This window comes from Pteropus alecto, unplaced genomic scaffold (genome assembly GCF_000325575.1).
Source record: "Pteropus alecto unplaced genomic scaffold, ASM32557v1 scaffold39, whole genome shotgun sequence".
NCBI classification, from domain to species: domain Eukaryota; kingdom Metazoa; phylum Chordata; class Mammalia; order Chiroptera; family Pteropodidae; genus Pteropus; species Pteropus alecto.
Window position 1 is genome coordinate 13,212,563 of NW_006443568.1, and position 10,938 is coordinate 13,223,500.

The window sequence follows — 10,938 nt, forward strand, 5'->3', positions numbered from 1 at the left end:
GCATTGGCTGCTTCTAGGAATCCTAAACTGCCTTCTTCATACTGTAGAGTCAGAGACATTTACTTGAAAACCTGTCTTATACATGCCCTGTTCGTTGAATCAAAAAAAATGATTGAGCGGCTCCTATGGGCCAAGCATGATTCTGTGCACCCATACTATAGCCTTTTTATACTTTCATTTCTAGTAAGGTGTCATGACATGTACCACTAAAACCCTGTTTTAGCAGGAATATAGTGTAGCTTTCTTATTCTTGTTCTTTGTATACAAGCATAAGTGTTACTTGGTTGAATGCACATTTGCATTTTTCAGACATTAAACTTTAATTGTTAAAGTCATACACATAAAATGTTAAATGATTAAGAATCATTTTTATTAAATGGAAAGAGAAAAGGAATGAGGAATGGGCTAGAACTTTCATAGATTTGTTATACTTTGGATGTGTGTTCAACATAGGTTAAATTATAACTTGATATTTGTAACCCCGCTTGACATTTTTTGGGGGAAGCTGAGGGAAGTGGGAATGTTCAGGGAAGAGTGTTACATTCCCATTAGTTTCCTTCTGTATAGCACTTCCCTTTTACCTAATCTTTTTTTTCTTCTTTTTATAGCCCAGGAGTTCTATTTCCAAAGAAAGAGCCAGATGATTCTAAAGATGAGGATGAAGATGAAGATGACTCATCAGAAGAAGACTCTGAGGATGAAGAGCCTCCACCTAAGAGGTGTGGTTGTGTGAAAAAAACTAAGAGCTGAAAACAGCAATAATGGGAGAGGCTGTGAAAAGTTTTAACTCAAGATCCTTCTCAAGTTCTTTGTGTAACATTTGAACTTGTCTCCTGAATTTCCAAGAAGGAAAATTAGGAAAAACGTGAAATTATGTATAGACGTCTATGAATTGGTTGAATTTTATACAATTTTAGTAAAGCCTCAGTTGCTAAGTGACCACCTTTGCTCTTTGGTTCTCACAGGTTACAAAAGAAAACCCCAGCCAAGTCATCAGGGAAGGCTGCATCCATGAAGCAGAGAGGGTCCAAGCCTCTACCGAAAGTCCCAGCTGCCCAGCGGGGGAAAGCTAGGCCCCTGCCCAAGAAAGCCTCTCCTAAGGCCAAAACTCCTGCCAAGAAAGCTAGACCCTCACCCTCAGTCATCAAGAAACCTAGTGGTGGCTCTTCAAAGAAGCCTGCGGCCAGTGTGAGAAAGGAAGTGAAATTGCCTGGCAAGGGCAAATCTACCATGAAGAAATCTTTCAAAGCAAAAAAGTAAATTTTATAGGGAAAAAAGGGTATCATGATGAAATTTAAAATCTTATTTTATAAGGTCAGTGTGCATTTGTTTTAGTTTTGATGCTTTTAAAATTATATTTTTTCCTTCCCCTCAGAACATTGTGAGGAGGGAATATAAATAAACCAGTTTAGGCATTCGTTAGCTTTTGGCACTATTCTTGGTGTCTGCCCCTTCCCTCGGTCATTTCATTTTCTGCGATAATTCTGGACTTGCCTGAACTGTATAATCTATACATGTCTATTTTTCTCCCTCCACCCCAACCCTCTTTTTGTTTGTTTGTTTGTTTGTTTGTTTGTTTGTTTGTTTATGGTCAGCCTTGGCTTTTTTTTCCCCTTCCGGTTTTATCTAAACAGTTGCAAAGGTTTTTATATTTGTAGAAAGCATCAAGAACAGGATGTTGGTCAGATGCTGGAAGTAAAAAGGAGGCACTGACTGAATTGTAAAGCCTTCTGCCTGGAGACTTCAGTTATAGCTATCATAATTAATCTTATTTATAAAACCACTCCACTAACCCTTTCTCTCTAACTATAAATGCAGAGATGTCGTAGCTTTGGGAGCAAGCCAAAAACATGATCTCGTTAGATTCCGAAGATGAACAACTTCTTTGGGCCACTTTTCACATTGATCACTTCCAGTATTGTTCACTGGCCCAGGGCATTGCATTCCCTTAACAGCAAGCACAAGTTCTCTCCACAGCTTCGTTTTTGACTGAAGGGGAAATATAAGAATATATTGAATTTGTGATTTCTGGTGTCACCTGTGTTAGCAAAAATCAAAACATAAAATCTTGACCAAATGTTTAAATATATTTTTTAATATTTGGAGCATGAGTTATCACTTCTCGTTTGCCTTTTTTTATGAGGAAATGTTGGAGAGTTACATCATTGCTAATGTAGGAATGTTAAATGGAAAAACATAAAATTTGCGAAAATAAACTAGATTCCAGATCATCTGTGGGTTCTTCTCCCCTCTCTTTCCACAGCACTTTTGCGATCAAACAAGTGGCTTCCTTTTTGAGATATTTAAAAAAAGCGAAAAGGAAAAAAGGAAAGTAAGCCCGACTACCTAACCTCTAATTTGTATTTGTTTTAGTATTGTGAAGTTGTGTTAAATAGTACTGGCTTTCTACTTGAGAAATACTGATTTCTGGTTATCAATTATCCTCCCTGTGGCACTTGACATTTTAATTGTCTTAAACTTTCTGGTGTACATTTTCTGGCTCTCTGAGTGCTGCCAGAAGCAAAAGATGTTTGTTTCATTCATTCCACTTGCATTGTCTCCTGGGATCCCGTCTGCAGCCTAAAGTGTGGCTGGGAAATGGACTTGAGAAGATTGGCTTGAATAAGATTCATAATTATGTGTGATCCCATCATGAGTTCATTGGAATTTGTGTTGCATGGAAGGCAATCTTTCCTGTTGTAAATCTTCCTTTTTTTATGTACATATATTTTGAAAAATATGAATAAACATGAAATTTTAAAGCTGCTGAACTGTAGCTTACATTTAAAAGTTTCTAGTATATCCTCAGAAGTAGAAGTAGCTGTCACCCTTATGGAATCTTTTCTACTCCCTGTAATGGCAGCCATCTGTTTCCTTTTTAAATACAAGCTCCAGTTCATTTGCTTTTTAATTCTTAAATGGATGGTAAATGATGTTTCTAGACATATTGAACCTGATTATTTAATGAATAAGGTTTAAACATCATTTTACATTTTAAGGTCCTTTTCAAGATCATCGATTCCAGTTTTTCATGTTTAATGTTCAGATATATCCTTGGACTGGAAAAAGAAAAACATAGCACAGCAAAAAGATTGATAAACCGTAGAGACCTAATTCTAGAAAGTAATTCTAATTTCTGTTATGCTACTTGACAGGTAATAATTCTTAGTAGTATGGGTGTTAGTTACCTGTGCTAAGAATTCTCCACTCTTGTGGAATCAAAATTTGGAGGATTTTGGTTGGTTTCTCTGTTTTATGATACTGCTTTTAAAAAGATGTCCTAGGCAGTCACCTTGTGACTATATTTATTGTACATCGGGTACTCCTGCGTAGGGTGAGGAGTTTAGACTAGATCATTTAAGGTCCCTTCCAACTCGCTGACATTTTACTAACTTGGTAAAGTTCAGATAAGGACACAACTGTCCTGGCTTCAGCATCGTTTAAAGGGAAGAGACGCTGGCATTCCTACAGTGAAAATACCCAGTTGCCAAAGATGTATGCATAACTTACTTACACTGAGATGAAGGTTTGTTTTTTCCCCTTTCAAGCATTCTAAAGGAGCAGAACACACAATTTTTACTTTAATGTTACAGAAGGGAAGATAGCAAAAGCAGGAGCTACCCCAGCAATTTCTAGCAGGGATCAGTTGCTTCAGTACTCTGTTAGCGGCTTAGTGAGCTCCATTACAGTGTTTCATAAACTCTGAAACCACCTACAAACTGATAAAGGAATCTCAAAGTGCTGGGGCAGAGATTGTCAGCTTCTCAACCTGCAAAATGAGAAGGGATACCATTGCAGGAAAAGGTGGAGACTGTTGTTTAGTAATGTGACAAAAGCGTTCCACACAGACTCGGATTCTAACCATCGAGACAGAATTAAAGGAAACCTGGTCCAGGTAAAACTTAGAAAACATGTATGTTTCAGCTATGTCTTGGAAGAGTTCATGAAAACGAGCTAGGTAATACGTGAGCACCTTTGACATTTTTCCCATCCTTTCTCATGTCAGAAGAAAGAAGTTAAGCCAGCCATGTTCACAAACTGCTGTATTTAGATAACTAAGAATTTTTTCTTTTTTATGGTGACATTGGTTAATGAAATCCAGTAAGTTTTAGATGCACAATTTAGCAGTAAGGCATATTTATTGCATTGTGTGTTCACTGCCCATAGTTAGATTTCTTTCTGTCACCCCATATTTGACCCCTTTTACCCCTTCTACGTCCCTCCTCCCCCAGAAATTTTTTAAATGTAGGATTATAGTTAAGGTTTCCACCTTTGAAAACTAAAAAATCATATAATTTCTCTTAGGTTTAAGCAAAAATTCTAATTTTACCCATGAGAAAAGAGAAATTCTAAATTAGGAAAAGAACATTATTAAACTAAGCTCCCAGAGGTTCTGACCGACATTTTGTAGAGTCACTTTTGCATTTTCGAGATAGAAGAGACGGTCACTCAATTCTGCAGAGTTGAGGCTAAAGAGCCGGAACTGTGAAGCTCTTGGCTGAGGAACTACTCGACAGAAATTTCCTTGGAAACCACTAGAGGTCGCTAAACAGCATCCCTCATGGCACTGAGTTTTCCCTTTCTAAGAAAATAATCTACCATCTTTATTACTATATTCTTTCCTTCTATCATTTTCCACAAGATTCTTCAATGGCCTTTTCTGTTGGAGAAATTTTCTACCTTGGATTGTTTTTACATTCATTAGCTTAGCTTTAACTTCCTAATTTGTTTTGTCAATAGCTGATATATCAAAGACTTCAAAAGGTACTCTCCCAACCATTTTTAAAAATTGCAACTGTCTTGATATTGCATATAAATGTGTAAACATTATTTGCTATTAAATCTTGGTTTAGCAAAGAGAGACCTTTATGGTGCCTTGAATATGTTTGATAAAGTACAGTTAAAAGTTTGTTTTATTACTTAAACAATAACATGATAATAGCTAACACTGATTTTCTCATACATATCAGGCTTTGTACATAGATTCTCTCATTTAATCCTAGCAACTGTATAAGATGGTCCTTGTTTATTCCCATTTTGCAGAAGGGAGAACAGGCACAGAATGAGCTTCAGAAACTTTCTCCAGGTCATAGTAAATGGCAAAGCCAGAGTTAAACCCAGGCACTCTGAAGGCAGAGCCATCTTAAGGTGCCCTGTTCAGTCATCTTCCCTTCACAGTTTTTCAAGCTTCTGAATTCTTGCCTTATCCTACAGCCTAATGATGACTCAATGTATTATTCATAGAAAAGAAAGGAATTCCTTAAGATTGCAGAGGATTTTGGAATGGGTAAAAAGTTTGCTAATAGGAGTCAGTATGGCTTTTTTAAGCTTCAGTAAGAACTATTAAAATTAGATTGTGGATTACTGGAAAATGTTAGCTAGGCTGCCCTAAAATTTGGGGGGTTTTTTGGAGGGTGGGGGGTGGGAGGATTCACTGCACAGGTACTTGGTCATTCTCAAATCCTAGCCATGGGACACTTTCTGGTTTCCTCACTATTGTAGGCAAATTCTCTTAGTTTATAGGATGCTAATGTGAGAGTTTTTCCTCGAAGAGCCACAGCTTGTGTTAGAACTTGTATGTTGTTAAGCGAGCCGCTTTCTTAACCCCCATAATAAACTGTGAACTTGTCCATGAGGCCCACTAAGAAATTCCAGAATGGGGGTTGTCTTGACAACTGAATTTTTTGGACATGATACCTGCTTAGTAATCATGAGATGGAATATTAGAAATCCTTGCTCTTAACACTCATTCTGTCTGCTTCGTTTGCCCAATACCAAAGGATACTCTCCTAAAAGCCAGAGAGAAAGTTACACAACATTCTTACTCATCCATTTTACAGTTTGAGAACTTTTACTCTGATGAAATTCTTCCTATGTCAAACCTAAATCCCTTATGTTACTTTGTGTGACTTAAATTTGTTGTGGTACAGTATATAGAATTAAGAAATCTTTATCAATTCCAAATTGAAATTGAATCATGGTTCAAATACATACATAACTCAACCCAGTATCCTAACATCTGTAGCTAAGGTCCTGCACAGTGGTCCCTGGAGGCTGTGTCACTGTTACCTTGGCCAAGCCATTTAATCTCCCTGAGCCTTGAATTCTTCATCTGTAAAATAAATGGGTTCAAATCCACAATCTTTTTTATTTTAGAATAACCACCCAGAGGCAATGTGAGATTATCAAATATCAAAGAAGGATGGAACCATGTCCACACTCAGCTTACTGAAGTAGTTTAGAATTTTAGGAAATTTTGGTTTTTTTTAAATAAATGAGCCAGAACATCCGATTTAATAAGAATTCAGTTTTGCTGTTTAAACTACCATTCATTACAGTTTCTTATTGCTATACTCTTTAATCATACTATCTTGAATCCACACAATTATACTCGATATGTGACATCTTCAACTTTCAGAAGCAAATAAATGTAGCTGATTTCCCCAAATTAAACATGTAACAAGCGATGGAGTCAGATGTGCACCCACCCTGCAATCGCCTTCCCTCCACACCTTCCTTGGCGGTTTCGTGCACTGACAGCTCAGGCAGCAAAATGTCCAGCAACAAGTTAGGAGAGATCCTGCCATAAGGTTAAGGGGCCATGGTTAGCAGGTTGTTAAAGCAAATTTGAAAGTCAGGTTTCTAAACTGCTAAGAACCCATCATTTGTTAAAAGATGAACAAGAAAAAAAATGTATACAGCTTGGAGTTTCAAATGCCAGGGAGCGAGAGAGAAGAGAAACCAGATGGGCAAGAGACGTGAATGCCTTCGAAGCTGGAGCTACCAGGCGCCGAGGCAGCTGGGCCCGACCTGGGCCCTCAGCTGGCTGTGGATGAAGTGAGGGACTACAGGCGAAACTTCTACTCAATGTGCAATCTTTTTCTTTACTAAATGCTATTACCAGTTTCTGGTTTTCAACATGGACGTTATTTTAGTATTCGATACTCTCTGCCTTCCTTTACTTTCTGAAACGTATCCCAAGACTCCTGTTTTATTTGCCTCTGGCAACAAAGTCTCTAACAAGTGTTTCTGAGGATGGGTCCTCTTGAGACCTGTACTTTTCAGTTGGAGAAGTACTAGGAACGATTCCCTGTTCTGCTTCTGGAATGGGGTACAGATAGCAACAAGATAATCATAGTGCATATTTCTGGGGCACATATTCTATTCCAAAAAGTATTTAAGAGAGGGAATGCCATTATGTTCATGGCAATATTGAAACAAATGGAAGGGAGTGCTAAGTCCACAGGAGTTAATAAGATAAAACGAGATTTCCTAGAACTAAAGCAGCAGCAGCAGAACTTTGGGCACTGCCAGGTGATCCCCAGGGAGTGCACAATCATTCTCGGAAAATGAGAAGCACTGCCCTACCCGTGACCCTCAGCGCCGAGTCGCCTGCCGTCTGTGTCCCCTTTCGAATGAACAGTACAACCCCAGGCAAGTCACTTAACCTTCTGCTTCTCAACTGGAAAGGTGAGAGACTTGAACTAGATAACATTTCTCGGATCCTGTACCCTCCCCACTTTCTGCCAACTAGAATGCACCGGGAAGCGGAACCTGGCCTACAGTGCTGCCGTCTGCTTTTTGAATGGATAAAAAAGAATGTAATCACTGTATCAGGCTACTCAGCCTGCCATAGCAAAGTACAACAGACCGGGCTTAAACAACAGCGATTTATTTTCTCACAGTTCTGGATTCTAAAAGTCCAAGATCAAGGTGTCAGCAGGGTTAATTCGTTTCTCCTTGGCTCGTGGGTGGCCATCTTCTCCCTGTGTCTTCATATCGTCTTCCCCCTGTATGCATCTGTGTCCAAATTTCCTCCTCTTACAGGGACACTGGTCATAGTGGAGTAAGGTCCACTCTAATGACCTCATTTTTATTTAATTACCTCTTTATTGATTCATCTCCAAATACAGTCACATTTGCCAGGACTATTGCATACTAATTATGGGAGGTAGGGACACAATTCAACCCATAACACATCTAAGAATTTTTTTTAAATTTCCATTCTAGGTCACATTTTGGGGGGACTATCTAGGGGTTAAGTCGCAGGGACAACCATTAGGACAAACCCGAGAGAACAGAACAATGGTGCTCAAGATTGAAAGTAACTACCAACATGGGAAGGCATTACTGAGGAAACAGATGGAAACGTGTGCTGTAAAAACCAGGTGTGGATGAGATGCTGTGCTGAGGCCTGTTCCAAGCTCTCTATCTTGGCTCCGGTTTTCAGTCCTGTAGTTGGAGAGTGGCTTCAAAATGATGTGATGTTACATCCCACTCACATTCGTCAGCTGGCAACTCCAGTACCAGATTCTGGGATTTTAGAGAAAAGGGAAGATGGTGATAGCAAGCTCTCACCTGTATGATTTAGTAATTGTCATTGACTCATCCGGAAATACCATAGCATGGCACTGTGCCCTAACATGTTCACAGATCATCACCCCACAACCCTAGACTGCCTTTTGTGTCATTCCTTCCCCTGCTTAATATAGATGACTTCTTTGGTCTTCCTGCAAAAGTGAATCATTGATGGTTGAAGTTCTCTACCCAGTGGCTCCCGAGAGCTGTGTTGTCATAAATGTAGCATTAGATAAATGGGGCATATAATGATGCGGCGATGGCTGTTTTAGGCTGTGGTCCTGAGCGGAACGAGGTTGGCTTCCCCAGGAGATGGCTGACACCCACAGAAGTTTGTTCCTTTTGATGTAAACTTCTGAGCTTGTACACCTAATGTACCGTTAGTAAGGCTACATGGACAGAAGAAGCTTGGAGTTTCTGTGCTTTTAGTGGAATTAGATCAACTGAATTTGGTAACCTGCGGGAATAGCCCATGTGCGCAGTTCTATTATTTTGATACAGAAATAAAAATGAAGGAATGAACTTCAAATGTGTAAATGCATTTGGTTTTTAAGCATTGTATTCTTGAGTGGAGGAGAAGACCAATCAAAAGTGTTCTTCGGGGGTCATACAGTTGGGGGTCATACAGTCGGCAGTCAGTGTTGCTCGGGCACCTCTTTCACACATTTATCTTTCCAGATCTGGCTTTTGTGTTTTGTTGCAAATCTTTGTATCCCCAGGACCTAGCACAGTACCTACCACTCAGATCTTGAGCCTCTGTCTATTTTTCCTGAAAACGATTTAGAAGACAGAATTATCCCTCTGGTTTTAACTATTTCACTAACTGAATTTAATTCTTTGGTCTTTTTTCATTTTCGACCTAAAACAAATTCCTGTCACTATTTTTAAAATTGTATGTATCAGCAACTTGTGACACCAAGAGTTAAGAGATTTGTAGTCTGCGTTTTCTCTGAATAGTCTCAAAATGAGATTGTGGACTGAGTAAATGGCAAGTTCTCTATTTAAAATTTACATACTCTTTTAGAAAGCTAGTAAAAGTTAACCCTTTATCCTTTGTGTACCCTGAGTTTCATAAATTGGGATTTTTTGGAAAGCAGAACTAACTTGTAAACCATCTCGATCTTTCTCATCACTGGTCTCAAGGCTGTCAAATGGCCTCCTCGGTATAAAGGGTTTTATAGAGCACCTGGCATGCGAAACTCAATAATCACTTGCCATTCAACCACATACAAAAGAAACTCAAGAATAAACATAAAGTCTAATACCAAAGTCTAATATTTATTGAGTGCTTCAACTTGCTATGGGTCAGGTACTGTGCCAAGCCCTTTGTCCAGATTAACTCATTGGAATGCTTATGTCCCTGTGTGTCAGGTGTTAGTAACACTTACAGATGAGGCACGGATTAAAGTGACTAAGGTCCCACACTTAGTGAGGCGAAGTGCCCAGATTGAGACCAAGCCTTTAAACACCTCACCGCTGCCTGAAGAAGGCATCCAGATGCTCTGGGCTGACAAAGGGAATCTCTGGCCCGAAGGCATGGCTCAAACTTGCCTCCTCCCTGAACTCCCCTGAGGTCCCCAGACCCAGACCAAGTTTCTCTCTGCTGTGCCCCCGCTGTCAGGGTGCTCACTTCCTGGGGTGCACCCCAACTGAACCTGAGCCCCCGTGTTCTGCTTTTCTGAGGTGTGGTGCTTGGACAGTTGCTGATGTTTCCTCTTCTGACTTCAGATTAGATACGCACTGGCCTGAATTGGTTTGCTATTTGCTTTTTGACACCTAGGGAGTGCCTGGCCTGATGGGAACAGAAGTGCTCTCCAGCTCAAAGCTGTGACTGACACTTACGGCTGAATCAGTTTCCCTCCATCTAAGTGGATTTCCCGGTAACCCGAAGGACAGGATCACAGCTGGTGTGCAATGGTCAATGTTCACGAGACTTCTTAGGGCGGGGCTCTGAACTGGGCAGGCTTGGTTAACCCTCCTCCGAGAAGGTCCCGGAGGAGGATGGTGAGGAAGAGGATGCGTGACCCCCCATTCCCATCCGAGGTGAGGGAAGGAAGGGTGAGACCGGCCCAGTTCTCCCAGAGACCAGGTCCTGAGCACATTTATTCAGTCGTCAAGACAACAGTCTCTGAATGCCTACTACGAGCCAGGCTCTGTCCTGTGCACCGTGAATGGAGGCCCCTCCTGACCAGTGCCGCTTGCTCTCGAGTAAGAGGAGACCAGCCAAGTCTCCAGGGCTCTGCAGGGGTCGGAGGAGGCACTGGTGGTCAGGGAAGGCTTTTTGGAGGACAGCTGGGGCTGCTTGGAAGACGAGGAGGCGCTAGCGAAGGGGCAGGAGGAGAAGGGCTCTCCCGGAGGAGGGAATCTTCAGCGAGACGCGGGGCACTCAGAACCCCAGCCCGGGGAAAGGCGCCGTCAGTGGGCGGGGACGTCCCCTCCCCACCGCCCCCGGCCTGGATCCTTTAAGGCGGGGCGCCGCGGAGCGAGCAGGCGGGGGCGGTGCCAGGGCCCCTCGCGGCCGCTGATTGGGCAGCGCGGCCGAGAGGCGCTGCTCCGCGGGCGCCGGCGGGTGGGTGAAGG

At 41.3% G+C, this 10,938-nt stretch overlaps 1 protein-coding gene across 2 annotated transcripts in view; it reads left to right on the plus strand.

The window, feature by feature from the left end:
• The window catches only part of HP1BP3 (heterochromatin protein 1 binding protein 3), a 31,139-nt gene extending 28,371 nt beyond the window's left edge, over positions 1 to 2,768 (plus strand). For both annotated transcript variants that reach the window (XM_006924483.3, XM_015598923.2), the window contains exons 11-12: positions 609 to 719; positions 966 to 2,768. In XM_006924483.3, coding sequence (XP_006924545.1) covers positions 609 to 719; positions 966 to 1,260 — 406 coding nt within the window. In that variant the 3' untranslated portion in view covers positions 1,261 to 2,768. The remainder of the gene's footprint in view (positions 1 to 608; positions 720 to 965) is intronic.
• The last annotated feature ends 8,170 nt before the right edge of the window (positions 2,769 to 10,938 follow it).